The sequence below is a fragment of the Cercospora beticola genome, chromosome 1 (assembly GCF_033473495.1).
Source record: "Cercospora beticola chromosome 1, complete sequence".
Lineage (NCBI taxonomy): Eukaryota > Fungi > Ascomycota > Dothideomycetes > Mycosphaerellales > Mycosphaerellaceae > Cercospora > Cercospora beticola.
Window position 1 is genome coordinate 2,765,044 of NC_088935.1, and position 25,251 is coordinate 2,790,294.

General features: G+C 54.4%; 9 protein-coding genes across 9 annotated transcripts; 7 read left to right on the plus strand and 2 right to left on the minus strand.

Annotated features, from left to right (window-relative positions):
* Positions 1-948: 948 nt before the first annotated feature.
* RHO25_001094 (uncharacterized protein) lies at positions 949-3,937 on the plus strand (the record flags this gene model as incomplete). The annotated part of the gene is made up of 3 exons (XM_023593703.1): positions 949-1,813; positions 1,862-2,081; positions 2,128-3,937. The coding sequence occupies 3 exons, from the start codon at positions 949-951 to the stop codon at positions 3,935-3,937; spliced, it is 2,895 nt and encodes a 964-aa protein (XP_023458296.1).
* Positions 3,938-4,055: 118 nt separating this feature from the next.
* RHO25_001095 (uncharacterized protein) lies at positions 4,056-5,117 on the minus strand (the record flags this gene model as incomplete). The annotated part of the gene is made up of 3 exons (XM_023593704.2): positions 4,056-4,272; positions 4,332-4,952; positions 5,002-5,117. 3 exons carry the CDS (start codon positions 5,115-5,117, stop codon positions 4,056-4,058), a joined length of 954 nt encoding a protein of 317 aa, XP_023458297.1.
* Positions 5,118-5,617: 500 nt separating this feature from the next.
* RHO25_001096 (uncharacterized protein) lies at positions 5,618-7,012 on the minus strand (the record flags this gene model as incomplete). Its single annotated transcript, XM_023593705.2, has 2 exons — positions 5,618-6,167; positions 6,273-7,012. 2 exons carry the CDS (start codon positions 7,010-7,012, stop codon positions 5,618-5,620), a joined length of 1,290 nt encoding a protein of 429 aa, XP_023458298.1.
* A 523-nt stretch (positions 7,013-7,535) lies between these two features.
* Positions 7,536-8,655, plus strand: RHO25_001097 (uncharacterized protein; the record flags this gene model as incomplete). The annotated part of the gene is made up of 2 exons (XM_023593706.1): positions 7,536-7,624; positions 7,683-8,655. The coding sequence occupies 2 exons, from the start codon at positions 7,536-7,538 to the stop codon at positions 8,653-8,655; spliced, it is 1,062 nt and encodes a 353-aa protein (XP_023458299.1).
* Positions 8,656-9,015: 360 nt separating this feature from the next.
* RHO25_001098 (uncharacterized protein) lies at positions 9,016-11,530 on the plus strand (the record flags this gene model as incomplete). Its single annotated transcript, XM_023593707.2, has 2 exons — positions 9,016-10,404; positions 10,457-11,530. 2 exons carry the CDS (start codon positions 9,016-9,018, stop codon positions 11,528-11,530), a joined length of 2,463 nt encoding a protein of 820 aa, XP_023458300.1.
* Positions 11,531-14,606: 3,076 nt separating this feature from the next.
* Positions 14,607-17,452, plus strand: RHO25_001099 (uncharacterized protein; the record flags this gene model as incomplete). Its single annotated transcript, XM_023593708.2, has 2 exons — positions 14,607-14,802; positions 14,850-17,452. The coding sequence occupies 2 exons, from the start codon at positions 14,607-14,609 to the stop codon at positions 17,450-17,452; spliced, it is 2,799 nt and encodes a 932-aa protein (XP_023458301.1).
* A 642-nt stretch (positions 17,453-18,094) lies between these two features.
* On the plus strand, positions 18,095-19,264 carry RHO25_001100 (uncharacterized protein; the record flags this gene model as incomplete). The annotated part of the gene is made up of 1 exon (XM_023593710.2): positions 18,095-19,264. One exon carries the CDS (start codon positions 18,095-18,097, stop codon positions 19,262-19,264), a length of 1,170 nt encoding a protein of 389 aa, XP_023458293.1.
* A 1,081-nt stretch (positions 19,265-20,345) lies between these two features.
* On the plus strand, positions 20,346-21,322 carry RHO25_001101 (uncharacterized protein; the record flags this gene model as incomplete). The annotated part of the gene is made up of 3 exons (XM_023593711.2): positions 20,346-20,581; positions 20,636-20,932; positions 20,989-21,322. The coding sequence occupies 3 exons, from the start codon at positions 20,346-20,348 to the stop codon at positions 21,320-21,322; spliced, it is 867 nt and encodes a 288-aa protein (XP_023459418.1).
* Positions 21,323-22,019: 697 nt separating this feature from the next.
* On the plus strand, positions 22,020-25,085 carry RHO25_001102 (uncharacterized protein; the record flags this gene model as incomplete). Its single annotated transcript, XM_023593712.2, has 1 exon — positions 22,020-25,085. The coding sequence occupies one exon, from the start codon at positions 22,020-22,022 to the stop codon at positions 25,083-25,085; it is 3,066 nt and encodes a 1,021-aa protein (XP_023459417.1).
* Positions 25,086-25,251: the final 166 nt, after the last annotated feature.

Sequence of the window (25,251 nt, forward strand, 5' to 3'; positions counted from 1 at the left end):
GAAAAGAAGCCAGTCGCCCAGCAGCGGCGGGGGAGAGACGCTCTGCTGCTGAGACTTGGCGCTAACTAGACCCGACGACTCGACTGCGCACAGAGCCAGCTGCCAACGTGCCACCGCAGCGTTGCTCGCTCGAGCGTCTCGGTAGTGTGCCGCCGGTGACTTTTGGGATGCGCACTCCTCCAGTCCTAGCGCACACTTTCTGCATCTGGTCACCAGCCTACGCGTCGTCCGCCCACCGACGAGCCTGCGTGTGTGCAGCGCTGTGCTGCATCTCCGCCGCACCGTCTGCACCTCCCCAGCTGCGCCGCCAGTCGACCCCGTCCCGTCCCATCCCACCCCATGCAGAGTGCGGTGGAGGCATCTGCTAGGGAGGTCTTCACCACAACCGTCAGCAGCCTCGTACTCCGAGTGGTAACCGCTAGCTACTGCAGTTGACTATCGAGATTGCGCAACTCCGCGGCTGCCACTTCGGCTTGCGTTAGAACTATGCTTCCTTAGGACAATTCCTGACATCAACGACGATCTGTAGATCTGGTGCTGCCAGGTCTGCCAGTGGAACTGGTCCATGGTCACTGAAGTGTAAGTACGAGCAACGAGCGAGAGTGCAGCGTGTACCTCCCCATGTGCTCTGTCAAGGATGGCCATTGTGGCCGGAGCCACACACTCGTAAACATGCTGTGAGTAGGTACCTTCGTCGCACTTGAACAGCTTGAGCGTTCGTAGCCAAATTTTACCACAAGAACGAATGCAGGCTTGGAAAAAATGAAGCCGAAGTGTAACTTCGCGAGCATCCGCCGCGACGAACGCGTTGACCCGCGTCGCTCCTTCTTGCTGAACGACGACTTGCCTGCACGACGACACCTCGCGCCTTCCTTCGAATGATCGAACTACTACTCCATCTCACGAACACTGAACTTTCAGCCAGCTCCTCGCTGCGACAATGCGAGAATGGCGGTCGTTAGACGCGCAAAGGACGACCCACGCCTTCAAGCCTTGCTCGAGACTGCTCAACAGTCGCTACAGCACCTGAGAGATCGCACGCAGGTCCCCCCGAAAGTGGCCAACGACATCGAGGTCCATATTCGAACGTCCTTCAATGCACTGACCCCTGCGACTGTGGTCAAGCGAGGCAGAGACTTGGACGCCTATGGCACCGACTTGTGGAATGCGGCCGCTGCTGCCATTTTCGAAGGCGAGGGAGACCAGCGCGTGGAGGCGCCCAACTCTACTGCGCTTGGAATCTCTGTTCGTGTTTTTGCCTTACTCCTGCTCGATGCCTCTCATTGCGCATCGGTTCGGCGCAGCAAGGACGCCGGACAGCAAGCAAGGCTGTTCAGAGTTGCGAATCAAACGGCGAGATTATGTCTGGAGAAACATCGACTTGATCTTTCCGTGACCGCTCTTGAAGTGGGCTCCAAGTACATTCCGCAGCCAGTAGATGAACCCTCCTTGATGCATTTCGACACAGTACAGGAAGAACAAATTGACGAGCATGGCAAGTCTATGAGGCAGCTAGAGGGCGAATACTACCTGCTCCGTATTCTCCACTCGTGGAAGTCCGAACGCTACGACCTCGCAGACCACTTCTATCAATCATGGTTCAAGGTCCGTGGTTTCGTGGTACCGCATGCTCCTGGATCCGTGGCCAGAGCTGCAGATCTATTTTACGAACTTGCACGACACTTGAGCAAGACAGACAGCGGTATCTCCCCTTTGAACTGGTACGACCGAGCCTTAACAACACTGCACGGTGCTGCTGAGCAGACGGATTCTGAGCATTGCGACTTACTGGTCAGTACAGCCGTGGCTTATGGTACGTCTTGCCATTTGCCATTGAAAAGGCGGCGTTAACACAGTCCAGTTGAGGAGCTGCTGAAGTCTGACCAAGATTCATGCATATCTCGTGCACATGAAGTTGTGACTCAACTCGAGAGCAGGAACAGCTTGAGCAACCGAATCTCTCTCCCGCTGTTAAAACTTAGTATCATGGCTAAGATGCAGAATGTGGACTCTGCGGAGGTCGAGTGGACTTTGCTTCATGCCATCAGGCTCTGTCATTTGACACAACATAATTTCACACTGTACGTAGCATTACGTGCATGAGATCACTGACGCTGATGATGCTAGGGTAATGCAGGCCGCAAGCAAAGCCTACCACACTTTTCCAGACATTGCCATTTCTGCCATGCAGATCTTCGCAATGGACCGAATCTTGCCGGAAATGGCCAGCGCGGGAGATCGTGCGGATCAAGTAAAGGACTGGCTCGAAAAAGCTACCATCACCTGCACGTTATGGGCGAGCAGACAGATGATAGAAACTGGTAAAGACTTATCGGACAAGCTTCTGTTACTGTACGACCAAATCCAACAACGACAAAGCGAGCCGTTCACCACCAAGGCAACGCACGCCGCCCAAACGTTGATCTGGAAAGCAGTCGATGGGTCAGTCAATGCTGCCTCTGGAGGTTGTTGTCAGCTCCTTCGTCATCCTCTATTCTGCAATGCTGGACACGTCAACAAAGGTCGCATTGGCAGGAGACTCATGCGCGGCGCTTTGGACGCCAACGAGCTGGACGCTGCACATCAATATTTTCTCGAGATGCCCATCAGCGTGCAAAACGAGGCCGCTACTCGTTGCATGGCGTTCCAGTTGGCCATTCGTTCGAATGACTTGTCTCTTGCGGAAGAAAGTCTACGCATCATCGCCAACCGCTCTGAGGCGGACGCCACGTACCTTTACGCCTGCGTCCTTGATGCACAAAATCAGCCTCAAATGCGACCGTTGGCTGTTCTGGCGTTACGTACAGTCCTCGAATGCAAGCCCCCAGGACTACAAGTCGGATCACTCCTCCGTTGCATGGCAAGGCTGCTCATGGTCGAGGCAAATGCTGGAGGAAGCGATCAGGAAACCGTCATACGAGAAGTCGTTGCTGTTTTTAAATTGGCAGCCAGCAGCATCGATGACATTCGAAAATGCCCTCAGAAACAGTGGCTGGTGGAAGCACAGTGGTGGAGTAAGAATGCATACAACCTGGTCGTGCGAAACTGCTCATCAACCAGTCCCGAACTGCTATTGGAACTACTCTCGGCATGCATGCTGTTTCTCGACAACTATCCACAAGGGCCAGAGTATGCTGACCCGCGTGAGATTGCACAACGCCGATCGGTCTGCATGTTTCTATCCACGATTTCACTTGTTGCGCTTGGCCGCTCCAGCACTGACGATGCTATCCTCGCGGAACAATGTTTCACCAAAGCACAGCAAACCATTGCGGCGTTCAGAACGCTGTCACAGCAGGGTCAGAACGATGATGAAGAAAATACTTCACGCACCTTCACAATGGCCAGGTTTGATCTGGAATGTACATTGCGACTTCGAAGATGGGACATGCTCGACACCGTTCTCCGTTCCTGCCTGGAAATACGATCTAGCGACCGGTGGGATGCTTTAGCGGACCTGGTCATCGTCATCCACGAATACCTCGATACTGGTGAGAAAGAAGCTCATACAGAACTGATCACTCAACTCCTCCAGAAAGCTATCAACGAGACATGGAAGAAAGACAAGGACATACTCAAAGTCTCCCGCTGGCTTCGATACGCATTCATGCTGTGTATTGATCATGAAAATGGCGATTTCGCCCGAAAGCTGCTGCAACAGGCTTCGCGCATGGCAGAAAGTGGTCAGCGAGGCAAATATGACTTGTACCCCGAGTCAGAGCTGCAGTGGTTGGCCACGACTGGCTTCAACCACGCTATAGATCTGATTTCGCGTGGAAAGCTGCAACATGCGAAGGCATGGCTGGAGGATGCAGTCGAGGTGGCAAGATGGACTCAAGACAATGGTGTATTGCATGCTATGCTGAGCAGCAAACGTCAGGTCGCAGAGGAGCGTATCGACGAGATGTGGAGTGACGCTGTCGCGGACGGAGAATGATTGTATTCTGTAGCGATGGCTGTGAATCTATGCCAAAACAGCAAGCACGGAGGCCACCGCCGTATGTTGCAGTTGCTTCCCTTGCAGCAGAGCAGGTCATTTGGTTCTATCATCGTCCCTACTTTTCTCTTTGACGAGTGCTCTCTGCGATCAATGCTGCCACATCTTCCGCACTCTTCCCTCGTACTCTGTTGTCCACTGTCTCGTCTCCCAGAGGCGTACCGTGAGCGACGAGGTTGTAGATTTCAGCAATACCACGAAAGGGTGACTCATCCTGCGAGAAGCCGCCATCCTCTTCGAACGTTGTCGCAATTTCTTGCATCTCGTCGACCCATCTGTCTCAAATTGTCAGTGGCATCAATTCTCTCCAATTGAGCGTGGCAAATTCACCCACCTATAAGCCTTCGGCGGCATCGACACAAGTCCTGTTTCTGCTCGTTGCCGCACGCCTGGGGCAAAAGCGTCAAGTTCAGACTGAAGCTCTGACAAGACTCCCATGTTGCTGGCCGCGGTGAAAGATTGTATGGCCAAAGCAATGAAACCTTTACTGAGTGAAGCGAAGCACATCTTCAACCCAGTCGCAGTGCCAATCGTGTCATTGACGTGTCGAGCATTGAGAACGCTGGCGAGGGCCGCGCCATGTTGAGGGGCATCGTGTAGACTGTGGGGTCCGGATAGAGGTATGCTCGGCCCCGTCCAGCTGCCGTCTTCTTTGAGCTTGGGCGGCGCACCGATGATACCTCCGTCGATTACCCTGCTCGATGAAGTCTGGTCAAATAGACTCGCAATGTGACGTGCTCGAGCTGGACTGGTTGCATTTAGGTCGATGAAATACAATGGCTGCGTGCGCTTCTGGAGCTCCGGTGATGACATAGCCGCCACGATGCGTGTGGCAGTGGCTATGGCCTCTGATGGCGGCACGATGGAGAGGATGTAGTCGGTCTGATTGACGAGCGCGATGTCGTCAGCAACAATATCAATTGAGTTCTGTTGTGCTCTATTCCGTGTGGCCTCACTGATACGTTCAGCATGTGTCGGAGTAAAGCATCGATCGTGATACGCACCTCCTGCCAGTGGCATTCGTGATCACATTGAAGCCATGAGCAATAAGCATTTTGGCGATGCCTAATCCCATGTCACCAATGGAGATGATGCCTACGCGTGCGCTTGCGACAGACATGTCGCTCCTTTCTTGCTTCGCTGGGCGTCTTGGCTCGTTGGCAGATTCGATCTCTGGGCTCAGGAGCTATATGGTGATGAAAAGCTTCCAGAGTGAAGAACCAACTCTTGGAACACATGCTTCGAGTGGTTTACCCCGCTTCGCTCACATGATGTTAGTCAGCGCGACCTACCTCCTTCCTCAGGCGAACGTGACTGCTGTAGTTGCGAGCGCCAACTGAGGCTGATGACGGAAAGCGGTCCCTGTGTAGGTTCCTAGGGCTAGCTTCCGAACGCCGTGCGTCACTTCCACTCGAGTCTGAGAAGGAGATAGAGCGCGACTAAATGCCCACAATAGACAGCAGTTGGCCAACTTCTCTCGGGGGGCGAAATTGCCAGTTTGGGCAAGGGCTTATGTGACAGTGGAGTTATGAGTGATAACACAACCACCAACGAGGTGTTGCTTCGGCGACAAGTGCAGGAATCCTCCAAATCTGCCTGCTTTCCTGATGGCCATGCGGCTCAGCCTGGAGATTCGACTCGATGCCAGCCTTCGACTCCAAGAATACCACCATCTGACGATGCCGTATCCATCGACCACTTTCGTATAGGCTGCACATCGAGGCCAGATCGGTATCCAGCGTGCCACATTTCTAGGGCCGTCCACGCAATCATCAAAGCGTTGTCGGTACAAAGCGGGACGGGAGGAAACTCCAACTTGATATGTGTGTGGCCACGGACATCCAATATCTTGCGCATGACGGTTCTCAAAAAATTATTGGATGCCACTCCGCCAGAAATCACAACAGTATTCACCGGCTTCGCGTCAGCAGAGGACAGGTGTAGGAGCAATCGTGATGCCACATGCTCGAATGCCACGCGCTGTAATTCTCGAGCCATGTGTCGCCGCTCGTCGATCGAGACTTCGCTTTGATCCCTTACCTCTGTCGTGAGTTGTCCGTCTGGACTTACTTTACGAGCAAGAAAGCGCTGCGCAGATGTAAGCAGGCCAGCAAACGAAAACGCCATGCGTCTCGAAGTCTTGCTGCCACCTTTGCTTTCGGCAAATGGCCTGTGTGGGAAAATTAAGAGTCAGCAGTCGTTCCATTCTGATCGACAGTAATCGCTCAGCCTAGCCAAGAGGATAATGCGTCATGGTGTCAGTCCAGGAACGTACGGTCTCAAGGCCCAATGCCATTGTGTAGGCCAGCGCTCCAATTCTTCCTGCCTGCGCGCGGGAGCTTCGTAGTTGTAGGATTCAGGTCCGTTGGAGAACGCAAATTCCTCCAGAGCCCTACCGTATGGTGCTTGAAGCAAATCGGCGGGCAAAATTGCCCGCGCGGCCTTATCCAAGCAGTCTCCAAGTGCGATATCTCCAGTCTCGGCCAGTATGGAATGCTCGGTGAGAGAACGCGAATCAATCAGCATAGTATGGCCGCCGCTCACCAGGATGGTCAGGAACGGAAAATCAGGTTCTGGCGCAGTGACAGGCGCATCCATGGCATGCACGAGTCTTGGGGTCAATGTATGCGCTTGCATATGATGAACGCCCAGGAAGGGAACCCCAAGTCCAAGTGCGAGACCTTTGGCAGTGTCGAGACCCACGGCCAGGTTAGAACGCATCCCAGGACCTCTTGTGGCAGCGATGAAGTCCGGGCGCGGGGACGCACTCAGCGCCTTTTGCACGAGAAGCGCCAGGTGAGCCCGATGCGAGTGCAAGGCCACGAGGGGATGGATGCCATTGTAAGCATCGTTATTGGCCGTGATTTTCTCGTGGAAGTGCACAGTCAGCGCGCGTGGCGTCTGCTCCAGTACGGCGACGGACGTGTCGTCGCAGGACGTCTCGATGGCAAGAGTGGTAAGAAGACGGCGGTGCGCTGCGCAGATTCCGGAACGGCGGTGGGCCACACGTAGCATGGTTTCATGGAAAGGGCACACTGTTCTGGTCGAAGGAAGTGTAAATCGTGGTATCCGTGTGCCTCAGGCCGCATCGCGCTTGGGAAGATGACTAAGTCATTAAGTGGGATCAGACTTTCTGCTTGGTACGACCTCGCTCTGTCCACGTCTCTCATCACGTCCCTACTATCGCCACATCTACCCACGGAGAGGATGCCACATACTTGTTAGGGCGTGGCCCGAATCGCATCAAGCTTCAATGATACTCAAGGTTTGGATGTCACTCACGGTTTTCCCCAACTCTCTTTGCCGCCGGCGGCCCATTCTGCGCCCCATCATTGAATGCAGCTGCACGCAGTCGCCAACTATTCCTGTCGCTAGCGCCAAAATACACTGGCTGTTTCATAAGCGCGCGCTGCGGCGTGGCATCTTCGACATGCATTCGGCATCGGCACTAAACGAAAGCAACAGTCTGTTCATTTGTCTAGTCCAACGCACTGTTCTTGACCTCCCACATTTCTCTCGCCCTTACTAACTTCGCAGTATGAAAGCAATCGTTCTCAGTATCCTCTTTGCTCACGCAGTGGCAGCGGCAGACTTCGGAGTTGGCTTCAATCTCAACTTCGACTATGCGTAATTCACGCTTACACCGTGGCCTTGCCCCCAGAAGTCTATACTGATCGCCTTCTAGCACTGCCAGTGTCCATTACGCCAATGGTACTAGCATCGGCATAGCCAAGATCGAAGGGGGGTCCAGTTACAAGCGAATGATGCGCAATCAAGTCTGGGAAATGTCTAGCCAAGATCCATCTGATGTACAGCACGACCTGACGCAGCACATTGCCACGAGCTCAAGAAAGACTAGATCGCAGGGCATTCGCGATCATCTTCCCCCATGGCTTGGTGGTCGTGCGCCTGATGAGCGGACGCAGCTCATAAAACGCATGTTGCAAAGTCTCAGCAGCTCGGCGGAAGCCTTCACCGAAGTCAAGGTGCACGATATCGTTATTGTGCTCCCGGGCTTGCCTTCATCAGAAGTGATCGAAGCAACAAGATCTGCGACAGCTTCCATCGGACTGCGGCTGCCTGTTCTTGGACATTCATGTGCTCCTTCGATGGCCATCTATGCTAACAGATGGGCCAGTCTCGGCCATGGCGAATTCGAAGAGGAGGAGTGTTACAAGTGGCAAGAAAGATTAGTTCTGGCAGTAGATTACAGTCGTGCCGCTCTCACTGGTGTCCTCTACGCCGAAGACTGTTTTGGACTTTTGGAAGGCATTCGCGGGTTTCAAGATACAGACCTTGGGAAAGATGCTGCATGGTCGAAAGGTGACGCCGCTGGAAGAGCAAGTATTGTGGAAATCCTTCGTCAGCTCGTTCGCCTGCCTGTCGTTACTGATCAGGGCAATGTCTTGAATCACATTCACGGCATTACCTTGTCAGGCGAAGCAGGCTACGACAAACAGTTAAGATCGGTTCTGAAAGAGTTTTTCCAAAGTGAAACGGGAACTGCCAACTTCTCTGTCGTAGCCATGCACGACATGTCCATGACCTCCGAAGCCATGGTAGATCCGCTCTTCGCAGGTGCTATGGGATCGGCAGCCATTTGCTGGGAACGGCTCGAATGGTACGAGACGACTCAAGGGAGGCTCGAATTGCGATGATGTATCGTCCTATGGACGCCGCGTCCAGGGCGAATATTTCTCTCGAATTAGTGTATGGTACTAGAGCCACAAATGCAGGACGTAATGAAAATAGCAAACCATCTGTTTTTGACATAGTACATACTGCAGCCACTATAATGAAAGTGCCGCCCCTTACAGCTTACTGTGCATACCTCCTACAGCAACAAACTCAAGCTTTCTCGGCAGTGATGTCACGCGTCCCAACACCGCGCGTGCACCAGAACCACCGAACCACCCCACCGCTCTTCTTCTCGTCTCACCACCATCAGCGCATCTTGCTGCTCGCCTTCTGGCCACCGAGATATGCCGCCCCGCCCGTAGCAGCAGAGCACGCCCGCCATGGCCGATCGCCAGAAGGCCACCGACGGCCCGTCGATCAACTCGCCCGAGGCGTGGGACTACAAAACTCTCCCGGATTGGGACGACGACTTCTACAGAGAAGACGACATCCTTCAGTTCGCCGCTGCCCTTGACGCACCGGCTGTTCTCACCGCATCGCCGTCCGAGGAAGACCTGACACGGTGGGAGAAGCGGCCAGACACCGAGGCTGAGCGTATCACCGCACTCAACGACTGGCGACCGGTGCACCAAAGACAGCTAAGGCGCCCCGGGTCTTCCAAAGCGCGGAACAGCCGGGGGAAACCCAAGAAACAGCCACGTCGCGGACGAGATGAAACAAGAGAAGGTTGGACGTATTCGGTTGCAAAGTACCCGCTCTTGTCCTTCGTCTTTGGCTGGATCACTTTCTTGGGAACGTGCTACGCTTTCACGAGACTCTACATCTGGCTGTACGAGCAATACGTGACTTGGCGAGGGACGCGTGATCGGCTCCGAAAAGCATTGCGAAAACAGGATAGCTACGACGGATGGGTGACCGCTGCAGAAGAGCTGGATCGCCATTTGGGCAATGACAAGTGGAAGGCGGATGATGAGGGGTCTTACTATGATTGGAAGACGATCAGGCAGGTCTTGCGACAGTTACGAGATCTTCGCAGACTCGCAGAAGAAGATGAACAGACCGCTCGTGGACGATCAGAGCGCAATGGAGAGAGGCCTGTTGACCTGTTGAGAAAGGTGCTGGAGTCTTGTGTCAAGACGAACTTTGCGGGCATCGAGAATCCACGTCTATACTCGGAGACTTATTATGGTACCAAAAATCTCCTGCAGAGTTACATCGACGAAACATCTCAATCGCTCAAGTTCATTTTTGCAACCACTCAGCTCAGCGCAGCGGACAAGCGCGCCCTTTCTGATCGTCTATCTGCGAACCTTGGCCGGTCAGCCCTGTGTCTCAGTGGAGGTGCAACTTTCGCCTACTACCATTTCGGTATCGCCAAAGCCCTGCTGGATGCCGACATCTTACCTCCCATCATTACTGGTACGTCCGGAGGCGCTCTTGTAGCAGCTCTGCTCTGCACACGGACGGACGAAGAGCTCAAGAAACTATTGGTTCCGGCCTTGGCCTACAGAATCACAGCTTGCCACGAATCCATTCGCGTGTGGTGGTTTCGATATTGGCGCACAGGTGCTCGTTTCGACTCTGTTGACTGGGCGAAAAGATGTGCTTGGTTCTGCCGCGGTAGTCTGACATTCAAGGAAGCATATCAGCGTACGGGCCGTATATTGAATGTTACCACTGTACCATCTGACCCGCATTCTCCGGCTATCCTGGCGAACCACATTACAGCGCCTGATTGTGTCATCTGGTCAGCTGTCATTGCATCAGCGGTAAGAATATTTCTATTTCAGTTTCTCAAATTTGTTTGCTAATCATCAGAAGGCTGTCCCGGGCATCTTGAATCCCGTCGTCCTAATGCGGAAACTCCCCAGCGGAAAGCTCGAACCTTTTAGCTTTGGTCACAAGTGGAAGGACGGTTCATTGAGAACAGACATACCCTTGAAGAGTTTGAACACACATTTCGGTGTCAATTTCAGCATCGTCTCACAGGTGAATCCACACGTTTCTCTTTGGTTCTTCTCAAATCGCGGCACCGTGGGCCGGCCAGTCACGCATCGCCGAGGGCGAGGATGGCGCGGTGGCTTCTTTGGATCGGCTCTTGAGCAGTTCATCAAGCTCGACCTCAACAAATGGTTGAAAGTGCTCCGTCACCTCGAATTACTCCCTCGACCTCTGGGCCAGGACTGGAGTGAGGTGTTCTTGCAGCGCTTTTCTGGCACTATCACAATCTGGCCAAAGACCAAGATGTCTGACTTTTGGAACATCCTGTCTGATCCTTCCATGCAACGTCTGGCAAGACAAATCCGCGGAGGGCAGTTGGCTACGTGGCCCAAGCTGAAATTTGTCAGTAATCGCATGGCCCTTGAAAAGGTTATTCGTGAAGCGTATATGCAGCACCACTCGACCGAAGAAGAGCAAGTCACGCAGGTGCCAATGCAGGGTCGTCTCCGATCAGTGTTGAGCGAAGAGGACCTCAACTCGCTCCTTTCACAAGCGAGGAAGAATAATGGTCTGGTCGAGGTGCCTGAGGAGCTACTCACTCCGGGACGGGAGCTTGAGAAAATGGACTTTGGAGACTCCACCCAACGAACAGAGTCGCCATCGTTCACCAAGCGGATGTCGAATCTCTGGGGCTCACTGCAGTCATCCACGTCACGCACATCGCTTGACACCGCACAGCAAGGATTCCGGGAGATTCCAGCGCACGCACAAGCCTCTCGTCGCGGCAGTAGTGGTGTTGTTGACGAGTTGGTTCGGCAGTCGAGAGTGTTCTTCGACGACGATGACTATGCGGAAGATACCGAGGCTGCGAGCGAGACTGATGGGGTCGACCATGAAACAGACGATGATGCCGTGGGCAGCAACGATGCACCAGACTCATCGTTCAGCAAATGACTGCCTTGATGTGGAATGCAGTATTTGGCTGGGGTGCACCTGTTAGCACCGCGTGGCACATCTTCGGGTGCTAGTATGCAGGAGGTTCCGGGTTGCGCGCTCTCGCCATTAAGCATCTCCCTGTTTTCTTTGTTTTACCAATCCAACTTGAGAATGATTGACTTGTGAAGCGTTCTAGCGTGCTTCGGTGTATAGAAAAAGACCTGGGCGTAGACATCATTATAATATACTAGTGCGAAACGAGGGCTGTTTCCTCTCCGCGTTTGGCGGAATCATGCGCTTCAAGCCCCGTGTCATGCTTACGCTTTTCCCTTGCTCGATGGGGATGCTGCAAACCACGGTGACTCGATTCACTCGACATGAAGGGTGGACGTCTGTCGTCCGCTTCGCCCGGGCCGCTCTAATGCTCAGAACTCACGAAGTTCTCGCGAATATGCTGTAGGGCCAGGAGCAGCTTGCCCAGTGGGATTTGAACGCTTTCGCCCGTTCCTGCCATTACGGTGTACGCAAGGGCACTGGCTGCCACCTCCCAAGGCCTTCGATCCACGGATGCCATTCCGACAGCCCTCGATCTTGGACTGAGGCTCGACATGGCCTGTAGAAGACGCAGGAGGCGACCTGCTTCTGCTATGCTGTTTGTACAAGTGTCGTGAGGAGGCCTTAGCACAGCACAGCTCCGACCTGTCCACCAGGAGATGTCAAGTTTGCAGTGGTGCTGCCATATCTGAAAAATGAATTACAAGAAGCGCGCTGCTACTTATTGTCAGCTTCTTCACACGCGGCGCAACGATATCTAGTCAGCGGCTTTCGTTGATGTTGGATGAGCAGTGCGTCTGAACCCATCCCCGCTGCCGCTGCAATCAAATTGCACAGAGGCCGATTCGCGACATCTATCCAAAGGGATGCTGTCTTCATTGCTAAGAGCCTGCCGTCAATGTTAGTGCCATGAGCTCGACGGCAAACCGAGATTCAGCAACATTAACGCCATTTCCACGACGCAAATGCCCTTTTTGAGTGCATTCCCATGGTGCTGTCATGGTGTTCCCTGAGCGACGCGAGACTCCACCCACCGCCCAGGACTGTTCGAATGTCTGCCTTGGCAATGTGGCATGGTGTTTCGAACTTCTCACGGAGCCAAGGAGTGCGATCTGCAACGCATCGGTCTTGGTTCAGTCTAAACACAATTCAGACGCCGTTCATTGCCGTTGATTTCCTTTGATAGCATCGCAAGAGACGGCATGGGGGTGTAGCTGAGGGCGTCAGATCGATGACAATCGATGACCTTCACAAGCCTGGCTGTCGATTCCGTTCAGGCATCGACGTTATGGCGCAGCATAAAATCCGTCCACCCTCTGTCATGCAATGCAACGAGCAGGAATGGTCGTGCAATGCCTGTCTTCTCGCTGCTATTTGTTGTACGAAGTAGCAAGATCCAGGCCGTGCTCTGTTGGGAACGGGCAGTTGAACAATGAAGAGGTCCGGACCATGACTTGTCCTCATCATGAACTAGAAAGGTCCACAAGTTCATCATCGATGCCACTTCCAAGGGAGGTAGAAGTTCGGTGCGCTGGTAAGCTGGCGCTTCTGCCCAATGTGCGCAGGGCTCTGCGCACTACTGTGAGCGACTGCATGGTGGGCAAGCAACTAAGCAGCACGATTCGTTTTGGACTGAACGACAATCAGTCTTCTCGCAGCAAATAATCGACACTGGGAACATGCCAGTGATTGAAGACCCCTTCCTGCACCTGCATCGGTAGGGGAAGTTTACCTTTGAAAGTCGTAGGCCAGTGAATATGTTTAAACAGAGCTCAACCGCGCCAGGCGCAACTGAACGACTGATGCAGTGCGAACGATGACCTTCACGCTTCAAGGACAGATGTTCTTGCCAATGAGAGCTCCTCTCAACACTTATGTGAAACATGTCGCTCGTTCGGTGCCGACCAGATCGGTGCATATGCCCAATGCTGACTGCCATAACACGGCAAGCAGACGTCCGCCCGTTGGGTGACCGTATCCGAGGCACGGATGCGCCCAAAGCAAGAAAAAGTGAAGGTTCATGACAGCGGTCCGCTTGCCACAGCAGGGGTGTTGCAGGAGCAGCGCACGTTGATGCGAGCTGTGAATGAGGCATAGTATGAACTCTACGCAGGTGGTGAAGGGGGGCCCGAGGAACTGCCAGGGCAGGGACAGTCGTACTTTCCAGCAGCGGAACGGAAAGTGCGAGACTCGCGGGGCAGGTCCGCGTCGCGATGCCTGTGGAAGATTTGTCTCATCCTCGCGACAGCAAGCACGGTCATGTGTGCCCATAAGCATCAGCATGGCTGACGACATGCAAGCGAGGCCCTGGTGCGGCGGAGATCCTGGGCGATGCCTGCTGCTTCCTGGCCAGGTGGCGGAAGTGGCGATTTCACCACCGGGACGGTGGAGGAGTTTCTGGAAGCCGACCCTCCGACCCTTGCTGCCACGCCCTTTCTCACGCTGCACACAACGACGTTGACTCGCCGGGACTACAGCGGGCGCCGGCGAGGGCACAGTCCGCTACTGTAGGCCGTCGCTGGGAGGCGCTGTGTTTTGCGGCTACGCACCGTAACACCCGGTGGGGAAATACAGTGCCGTTGAGATGATGAGTTATCGCCTTAGGGTTAGAGCGCTGGTGCGAGAAGCAGAGATGCTCCGGGTGAGGTTCACGATTAGATAATCCTCTGCAGCGGGTTAATGTAACGACTAGGATGCGAGCGTCCTAGTTAGCGGCATTCTCGAAGCCGTAGAACACAGGAAGGAAGGTGGAAGGCTGCGTCGATCTCCTCGCGAAGCAGTCCCTCACTTGCTCCGCCCACGGCCCTCGCCCTCGCCCTCGCCCACCAACGACATTCTTCTGCTCGCAACCGCATTCCTCCATCACGACCCCTCCCACATTCCAGCGAGCGTCGTGGTTGCCATTGCGGCGCTGCGATGCCTCACTGCCGATAACCTGCTCATCCTCCCGCCAGCGCACTGCCGCTTCCTATGACCCGCCTACCACCAACTCGACCTGCGGCGACTCGTGCGACCAGCTCGCGTGCCCGGCGCAAAACAGATGGAAGCGAACGATGAGCGTTCTTGTCGGGTCGTCTACTACTGCCCAGGCAGCGCACACCATGTCTGCGAGCTCTACACTGCAGCGCAGCCTCCGGCGCTGACACCCGGCGAGCGCGCATTGCGCGACCCGCTCGCGCACGTCTATCAAAATGTGCGCAAGCTCCTCGACGAGGATGTAGGCAATTTTGAATCAGGTGCGCCGCTTTCCCTCCTCGTGCATCTTCTGTCTGACCGTGTGCAGTCTTTGTGAGCTCTGACCCCGAGCAATGTTTGCAACGACTCGAAACTTTCGCCCACACAAATCCCACCGCAGTCTTGGTTGAGTTCGCCGACACGAGCGCCCACAGTCGCACGTCGGACCCCATCTCTTTCCTGCGGAATCTGGCCCCCGATGTTTCTTCCCAGCGCTTCGGCCGTCAGGTCATGTTGTTTGTACTGTGGGCAGCAGATTCTTCCTCCGACTTCACTCGCTTCTCGGACGACTCTTTCGAGAGCATGTACCTGGACGCTGGCGCGCTGGATACGATGCGCAGTCCTTTGTGCGCGGACGCCGTTCATCGACTCGTTGGCCATGTTAAGGAGGTGACCCGAGCGCCAGCTGACTCCCTCGCTTCCGACATGGCCCGCAAGCTGGTAACGCGCATCGGTAATGCCACAAGACCGCAGCTCGCCTCACATCGCCCTGACGAGATTCTATCGGCTCAGCGTAGGAAGGCGGTCGAGGACGCCGTAGGCCAATGGCACTTTCCCGCTCATGAGTTTGACATGGACGAATTAGCTTACGCAGCGATGATCATGCTCGAAACAGTCCTACAGGACGCCGGTCTGGAGCCCTACCGCTTGCCGCGAGCACAACTCATGACTTTTATCCTCGCAGCGCGACGCGAGTACAAGCATGAGCGCGAAGTGCACTATCACAACTGGAGGCACGCCGTCGATGTGACACAATCGCTGTTCGTCTTCCTGTGCGATGTGCGCTTGTGTTCAGCACCTGTGCGAGACGCATCTCAAAGAAGAGAGCAAGCGCAGCCTAACGCGGTGGAAGCACTCCTCACGCCAACTGAAGCTCTGATTCTCCTTGTGTCAGCGGTCGGACACGATGTGGGACATCCAGGCGTGAACAATGCATTTTTGGTGGCCAGTAAACACCAATTGGCGCATTTGTACAACGACAAATCTGTACTCGAAAACTACCACTGTGCCGCGTACTCGCAGTTGCTGAGGAGGCATTGGCCGCAGCTGAACGGCATCGCGCAGTTTCGAAGCAACATGATCTCCACCATTCTGGCCACCGACATGCAACGACATTTCGAATACATGGGCTATCTGACTGATCTGAGGCAGAAGTTGGAGAAGAGCGATTCGGGGCTGACGGACTGGGGCGACAAGGACAAAACTCACACCAAAGAGCTGGTCATGGCTTTACTGTTGAAAGCAGCAGACATTTCCAATGTCGCCCGTCCCTTTGATATCTCCGCTCAGTGGGCCAAAATTCTCATGCATGAATTTGCGCGACAGGGAGAACTGGAGTTGGAGCTCGAGATTCCTACCTGCTTGTTTGGCGGCCCTCCAGATGAGAATGACCTCCTCGCCGCGGCGCAAAGTCAAAAAGGCTTCATGAACCTATTCGGGTTTCCCCTGTTCAAGGGCATATCCGAAGTAATGCCCAACATTTCATGCACACTGTCGGAATTGCAACACAACAAGGAAGTCTGGGAGCGGCGGATCGTTGACGAGACTGCTCGTCGCGAAGCCAACGGCACCACACGGAGAGCTTCCAAGACATATGGCTCCGTGACGGACTCACAGGTGGAGGAGGCACGCCTGCGCAAAAGGGAGTCCGAACCTGCTGCTGTCCCAACCACAATCCCTCAAACTCCAACGAGTCCTGTCCGACGCCAACCAGGCCTGGAAGCTGGCCCACCAGTCTCGCCTGCACGCCATCCGGCAAGCGAACAACGCCAAAATCTGTCTCTGGGACCGTCTATGGCGGAAGAGAAACGGGCTTCGACACCGGTCCTGTGGCCCAGCGCAATACAGCTATCGCCTACAAGTGGGGGTAGCAGGCGATCGAGCAAAGACGTGGCACTGAACCATATGCATGAGCTGAGCGCTTATGCGCAGCACAATATAGCTGCTGCAGGCTCACGCCGAGGCTCGGCCGACGCTGGTTGGCAGTTGCATCAAAACTACCCAGGTTCGCGACGGGGCAGCAAAGAAGAAAGTCTGACGACTATTCTGGTTACCAGCCAGGGCAGTCCAGCGACTAGAGGGTCGCCGTCGTCGTCCCAAACCAGGATTAGTAAGGCTGGTTCGCCAGCGAAGCGTGGGAGCGTTAAACAGAATGCGGCGCAAGGCTCCGGTGGGACGCGGCACTCGATACCTTCGTCCCGATCGCAGACTACGACGTCGGTAGCAGCTACGACAGATCCACAGTCGCCTTCCACACAGCCCTCGTCACTTGCTCCCACGGAAGACGACATGATGCAGCCGGGAACACAGCACGGCACATTTCTTGCAAGCTCAGCAGCGACAGACGGGTCTTCGGCTGCGCACGAAACTGGTTTGCCGGATAGCCTGGACGGCGCACACCATTCTTCGGCGCCTGCCGCACTGCCTGATACTCCTCCAAGCGAAACAGTGCTGGGGTCGAGTAAGTCAGGCTCGCCCATCGTGTCGAGGGTGGCCAGTGGTGATTCGGCGCTCTCGCGGCTGGATCCGCGCAAGTCAGACCAGCTTCGCGAGTCTCGTAGTCGAAGTCGACTGCGGGGACTGAAGTTCTGGAAGAGGCGGCGTGATCCTCCTGGAAATGAAAACCATGCGTCTGCCGAGAATTCTTCCTGATGACAGAAACGCCATACTTGGCAGGCAGATCCAATGCGGGCGTTGCTGATACAGGTGGCTTTTGTGAGCGTTGTGTTCTACATACAATGACAGCGGGAGACGGTGTTCGGGTAGCGCAGGCGCACTATGTCGGTCTGATTTTGGTGTTGAAGAAGCGATGCTCGTGTTTCGGAGCGAGGGACATATTTACGACTGAGGATGGAAAGGGATGAATGGCGCCGGACTGGGTTGAGACGGGCTAGCTGCAAGTCACTGTGTACAATGGACGAAGGTGCAGAAGGATAGTCGCTCTGTAGATATCCATCGTTGGCAGTATCGTAGAAACGATTCATGCAGTCCACAGAGGCATCTTGAACGACTACAACGACTTGCATGTGGCTGATCCACTTTCCCTGACTTGGCAGATGTGGGCCTCAGGCTGACATGTCGATCTCTCGGCACATTACGTCCAATCTCCTGGAGCTTCTTGAATGTTCAGTTCCGCAACCGCACGACCTCTTTGCCCACATAACGAGCGCGTTGATTGTGCTTTCTCCGCCGGTAGATACACTTGGCAACGCACGGGACGAGTTTACTTTAAGCGGAAACGACGGCGTTGACGGAAGCATCTCCAGCAGCACTCACACGGCTCGACTGAGCAGCATGGACACCGCCAGTCCACCACTGTCGCCCGTGCGACAATATATGGTGTCTCCCCTCGACACGTCCCCATCACGATCCTCGTACCGCGAACATCTCCGTCGACGAACGAGCAGCTTCTCTTCGAATCACGACCGGAGTCCTACCACACCCAAGTCGCGGCACAGATTCAGCAACGCGTCACAATTGTCTGCAGATTTTCCAGGCTCGCCGGTGGATGAAGGTGGCGGCCTTGGAGGAACGGGAAATCTTGCTGATGAGCTCGATCAGCTGGACGAAGACGAAGACTTCGACGAGGGCCCGACTGAAGAGGGCCTCCAGGCTGACGGGGAGGAGCAAAGTCGCGACAGCGGAATCGACGTGAGTTACGCTCAGTCAACGAAGACGCCCAACGCTGGAAGTGGCCAGCATGTACGCAACTTTTCAAAGCCTTTCGGCGGAGGGGATGACGAGCGGTCGCCCACCGAAACCCGAGTATCAGAGCCGCAGGATGACATGGACATTGAGGATAGATTCTCGTTGGAATTGGAAGACCTGATGAACACAATAGCACGCATGACCAGCTATACCTCCACGTCAGAGGATCCGCTCGTTCCTCGAACCATCCTGCAACTGCAGGACCTAGGCAACCAGACTAATCTCGAAGCCGGTGCACATCGACTGACGACTGGCACGAACAGCCTGACCTCGCATCTTTCAACGCAAGCCAAGGCAATGCAGACAACCACGCACAGCCTGTTCCCCGTGGTCGCCGGCTTTGCAGCACCATTGGATCCTGCACTGATTGACGAAACACTTCCTCTGATGGACGCTTTAAAGGAGAGCATACCTCAGCCGGATATTGTGGTTGTCCAAAAGCTTCAGAAACTCGAACGAGAGACAATGGAGGTCATTGCAACTTTGTCTCAACTTACAGACACATTGCAGATGGGCAAACAGATCACCAACTCGGCAGCCAGGCATCTCCGGACAACACAGACCATGGTGGTTGGACTACGACGTGAACGAGAGAGAGCTGAGAATGCCCGAGTGGATCTGCAGCAGAATGGCTGGGTCGAAAAAATTCAAGATAGATGGTGTGGAGGACAGTGCAAGGACATCATATCTGGTTTCGAAGCTCGGTGCGACACGCTGAGAGGAGAGCTGGAAGTCGCCATAAATGCTGGCGCGTGACCAACGATGCTACATTGTACAAGATGGAGCCCTTTTGCTGGGAATGATTGCTGCACAATTTGAGCCTGATACTTCTTGTCAGCGTTTTCAACAGATACCCCGACGGATTGATTGGTTGTTACTTTTGTGGCGTTTTGGGGCTAATGGAGAGGAAAGGAATACTATGCTGACCGGTAGGATCGCATATCACTGGGCTGCTTCAAGCTCGATATACAGTGGAAGACTTGGAATGGGAACGCCTATCAAAGGCACGATAATTTCGGGGGCAATGTAGAGATAGAGGAGTCCGAGAGGCATGGACAGAGGTAGCAACGGAAGTTGGCCTCACAGCGCTTGCAGACAGCAAGGCGCTCGTCGAGAGCTCTCACATGTCTCACGCTTTGGTCGCATGCACAGCAAAGGCGTGGTCGTTCGGCTGATATATCTTTCTCTCTGCACGCTACAATCCAGCGTCGACGCGAATGACGTTGTACGTATACCATCAGGCACAAGATGATGTACGGACGGCCCAGCTGCTGGTTGCCGGCATCACGACCTGCACTCCTGCACATGGCTCCATCTCAAAAAGCTTGAAAAGCTCCGAGTCCGTCGGTCTGCAATGTCGAGGCCGTGGCATGGATGCACGCCAAAGCACGCCGCAGGTCTCGCCAATCGGCACGAGCCACAGACGAGTCTTGGCAGCGCTTGTTCGCCTGATTGGGTGTGGGGTGCGGGCGTCACATCCACACGGCGCTTCGTCTTCAGCTGTCCTTCGCTGTTGGAGGATCTAGCTGCGCTCTGCTGTGATGCGAATGCAGCGGCCAGCCGCGCTCCTGGTCATGCCCATCCATAATGGCCGCACTCGCGCCCCTGTAGCACCTCATCTCTGTTCATGCCAACTTCATCGCCAATGTAAGTGCCTCTGCACGTCCTGGGCCCCCGAGTAGACAGATCCGACGACGACCGCACACCACCTGCAGCCCACGCGTGTCCACGCCCTCAGCCCTCCGAGCTCGCCGGCGGAGGGGACATCAGTCGCGAGCATAACCAGGCCACGGATCGAGCAACTGCGCGAAAGCCGAGGAGAAACTTGCGATTCAAGATGATTATATTCGCAAAGCAATGGCGGACACCGAAGATCTTCGTCTGGCTTCTCATAATCGAGTTTCCGTTGACGGTGGCCTGTCTGGCACTCATGGGCATTGCACAACCGAACAAATACCGCACGAAACTGTGGCAGAATGGCTTCGACAAAGGCTTTAATAGTGCGCCCAACTCAATACTGTACGATTACGCGAACTGGCGACCGGCACATACGCCAACAGTGTGGAGTTCTTAGTAGGTTCCATGGGCGACAACAACACTTGGAAGAATTGTACTGATGTTGTGTAGTATGACCGAGTTTAATGTGGTCATCAGTCTCGTGAGCATGTTCGTCCTACTCGTAAAGAGTGCCACGTTCATCATGCACATTTGGATCCCCGCCTTGAGCGTATTCGCACATGCGCTCTTGGTGGCGCTCTACGCGGTGAGCATCTACAATCAATCAGCGGCGGATATGAGCGATCCGGACCACCCTTCGCCTGGAATGCCATGGTATTTGAGCAAAGGCTGTAGCCATGCGACTCCCGGAAATCGCAGCTACTGCATGCAAGCGCGTGCGAGTTTCGCAGTGGTAATCATAATGCTGTAAGTGCCGACGGAATCCATATCATTTGTAAGAACAGGATAGCTGATTTTTGTAGAACCCTCTTTGTGGTCTACCTCGGCCTCAGTATATGGAGCTGCATACCCACACCTGAGGAGCGAGCGGAGCGAGAAGCTGATCATCGATCGGACTTGGAGATGAAGAAGCTATCGATGTATGGCCTGGACGATGATCTTACGAAGGAGGAGAGGAGGGAACACAATCGACAATTATTCTTGAATCTGCCCAAAACACCGACCGGCTTTGGCACGTATAACAATCCCATGACGCCTCGAACTACTGCTTTTACGCAGCTAAACGGAGCGCCTATGAGCCCGGGTGCGTTACCGCTGCGAGACTTTCATGCTGCGCAAAACGTTGATGGCAGGTGATCGAAAGTGGAGGCTTAGTTCTGTGCAAAGTATGACTGTATATATGATGATCATGAAATGCTTCACGCTGCGAACGTGCCATGAACATGTTCCTTCAGTTGCCGTACTGTTTCCTGTCCAAAACTGTTCGTCTTCAGTTTGAGGTTACTCACCAAAACAGCGCTTCTCGTACATCAGCTCATCGTGCCACACTGAGATCTGCTGATGTTGACCACTTCTGAGCAGCATTGAATCACTGCAGGCGTGGATGATCACGCCCAAAGCACCCCTGTAGGTAGCGCGAAAACCCCACCACGGCTTTTCAGGTGAAGAAGCTTAAACAACGACGTCAAAAACGATCCTTCACCTTCAAAATTTACGGGACAGCACCCTGCACGACACCTTGCCTCGAACCAAGCTTCTGACCAAGCACACGACCACCGCTGCCATCACACTCCGCTTAAAAGGCCGCCGCCAACTCACCCGCGCACCGCAGACACTCCCCGCCCCCGCCTTTGTTGACACACCGCTGCCCACGATCCTTCCTGCTCACATCGGTCTCGGTCTCAAGTGGAAACACTGGTATGCAGTGATCGGCAACTCCCACAAAGGCAGCGTCGTTTCGCGCTGCCATGAGCGCTTGGATACAAACACATAACTGCACAGCTCTGGCGCGTGCTGGAGGGTGACCTCAATAACACAAGGAGGACAAACGAACATGGAAAGTCAGGTTGAGAGCGCCATTGAGCTCGCTTTCAACCCAACCACCGACCAGAACCTCAAGGCACAAGCGTATGAGTTTCTGAATGTCTTGAAACAGGATCCCAACGCGTGGCAAGTCTGCCTCGCGCTCTTCACACAGCAGCCTGCTCCTTCCGAGGTGGTACGGCTTGTCTGCCTAGAGGTCGTCAACAATGCTGTGCAAACACAACGCCTAGACCGCGGTGGTTTGAGCGATGTCAGATACCGCTTGATGGAATATGTTCGTCGACGGTACAGTCCCGGCTCGGCGGAAACAGACACACCAACCATTCAGAACAAAGTCACGCAGACCCTCACTTACCTTTTCACCTCCCTCTACGCCTCAGACTGGACCGAGTTCTTCGACGAGTTTATTGCACTTGCCAGCTCAGGATCGGAAATTGGTGCAGATGGAGCGTATGGTGGTGCAGTCCTGCTGCTGCGAATTCTTGGATCCATTCATGACGAGATTGCCGATGTGATGATTCCAAGGACCCAAGACGAGCAGAGACGCAGTACAGAACTCAAAGACTTGATCCGGGCCAGGGATGTCAACAAGATCGCAACAGTCTGGCAGGAGATTCTGTCCAGATGGAGGCAGCTGGATCTTGCCTTGGTAGAGATGTGCTTGCGGACGATCGCCAAATGGGTCAGCTGGATCGACATATGGCTTGTCATCAATGAACGCATCCAAAGCGCCCTCTTAGAAATTGCCGGCCAGCAGGGAACATTCAGCGCGGACAGCCGAGAGGCAAAAGCACGCGATGCCGCCATTGACACCTTCACTGAAACTGTTGGCAAGAAGATGCAGCCAAACGACAAGATTGAACTTATCAATTACCTCAACTTGGGCTCCATCGTCGGACAGCTCGTTGTCAGTCCTGCGCTCGCGGAACTGCGCTCAACTTCTGATTACGACACCGACCTTGCGGAAACAGTGGCTAAACTGGTGAATAACGTCGTATTCGATGTGGTCAAGGTCCTCGACAACGACAACATTGATGCCCAAACGAGAACGAAGGCCGACGAGCAACTGCAGACATTTGTACCTTATCTGCTACGCTTCTTCGCCGATGAATACGATGAGATCTGTTCGGCCGTGATTCCTTCATTGACAGATCTGCTCACCATGTTTCGCAAACTCAACAAGTCGAAAGGTGGACTTCCTGGTCACTATTCGGCAATGTTGCAGCCGATCTTGGACGCCATCATTGCCAAAATGAAATACGATGATACTGCCAACTGGGGTGACGAGGATGAGCAGACCGACGAAGCTGAATTCCAGGAGCTCAGAAAGCGCCTACATGTCCTGCAGCAGACCGTTGCAGCCGTCGACGAAACCATGTACATGGACACGTTGACTAGGGTTGTGGCAAACACCTTGGGACAACTTGGCTCAGAGGATCGTCCGAACTGGAGGGATCTCGACCTGGCTCTGTTGGAGATGCATCACTTCGGCGAGCTGGCCATCAGAAATGGTGGCTTGTACAGCAAAAGCAAGCCTACTTCCGAGGCCGCTTCGCGATTAGTTGAAATGATGTCGACCCTGGTCGCCTCGGACCTGGCGAGGTATCCGCACCCGGCGGTGCAGCTGCAGTACATGGAATTGTGCGTTCGTTACGTGCAGTTCTTCGAACAAAATGCCACCGGAATTCCCAAAGTGCTCGAGAATTTCGTGACCTTCATCCACAGTGATCAGAATAAGGTCCGACTCCGGTCGTGGTATCTATTCCAGCGCTTTGTCAAACACTTGCGAGCACAGCTGGGCGAGTTCGCCCAGACCATCGTACAGGCTGTCTCTGATCTTTTGACGATCAAAGCGGAGCTTCCAGACGACAAGGATGAGGACGACGACTCTTCGGGCGATGGGATTTCTACTGATGGCGCTTTCCAAAACCAGCTATATCTGTTCGAAGCCATTGGGCAAGTGTCGTCGACGCACAATGTGGCGACACCGACGAAGGTCGCCATCGCGAAACTGGTCATTGAACCGCTCTCACAGGATCTGAACAACCATCTAGCCTCAGCTAGAAACGGAGACGAGAGAGCGATCTTGCAGGTACACCACGTTATCATGGCACTCGGTTCGCTCGCGAACGGATACTCGGATTGGACTCCTGGTGCTCAAGCCAGCACTCCACCACCACCAGAGGTAGCGCAGGAGTTTGAGTCTGCCGGCGAGACAGTGCTGCTTGCACTCGAGAATCTCAAGCACAACTCAGAGCTGCGAGCTGCCGCCCGCCACGCTTTCTCTCGCTTCCTGGGAGTTCTTGGATCGCGCGTGCTGCCACAGCTTCCACGTTGGATTGAAGGTCTCTTGTCATCTGCTTCGTCCAACGACGAGATGGCAATGTTCCTTCGCACCCTGGGCCAAGTCGTTTATGGCTTCAAGACCGAGATCTCTACCATTCTTGACCAGCTGCTAACGCCGCTCCTGCAGCGCGTTTTCACTGGCTTCTCGCAAGAGATCACAGGCACCGACGACGAGATTCAGCTGAAGGAGCTGAGGCGCGAATATCTCAACTTTGTTCTGGTGATCTTGAACCACGATCTCGGCTCTGTGCTCGTTTCGCCTGCGAATCAAGGCATGTTTGATACTTTCGTGGCTTCCATCACGCGCTTCTCCTGCGACACGTCAGATCCTCAGAGCGCACGACTGGCCTTCGCGGTCTTGAATAGAATCACAAGCATCTGGGGCGGTCCGGACATAGCTGTCGGCAGTGATGCAGTCGCCCAGCCAGCCTTGCCAGGCTTCGACACTTTCATTCTCTCGCAGTTTGCACCTCTACCATGGACCCTGGTGTCAAGTCAAGGCTTCAATGCGCAAGACGCGCAAGTGAGGAGTGTGCTTCTCGAAGCTGCAGCGCTGCAATGGACGATTCTGCGTAAGAACGGGATGGCCTACAACACTCAGTTGCAAAACGAATTGCGCAACCTTGGTGCTGGTGACGATGGCATTCAATCTTATCTTACGAGCATAAGCGGAGATGTGCTCGTGTTCAGGAAGTTCTTCAGTACGTTCATTGCTCAGGCGAAGAGGTGAGGCAATGGTTGTGGAATGGTATCAATGCATGCTCATGAGACACTTTTCAAAAAAGCCGTTGAGGGAAATTCAGCATTTTCAGGGCGTGCGGCGACTCAATAGATACCCTGTTGTTGGAGCGTAGATAGCGTATGGCTAGATGAGGCAATGATTGGAACTATGATCT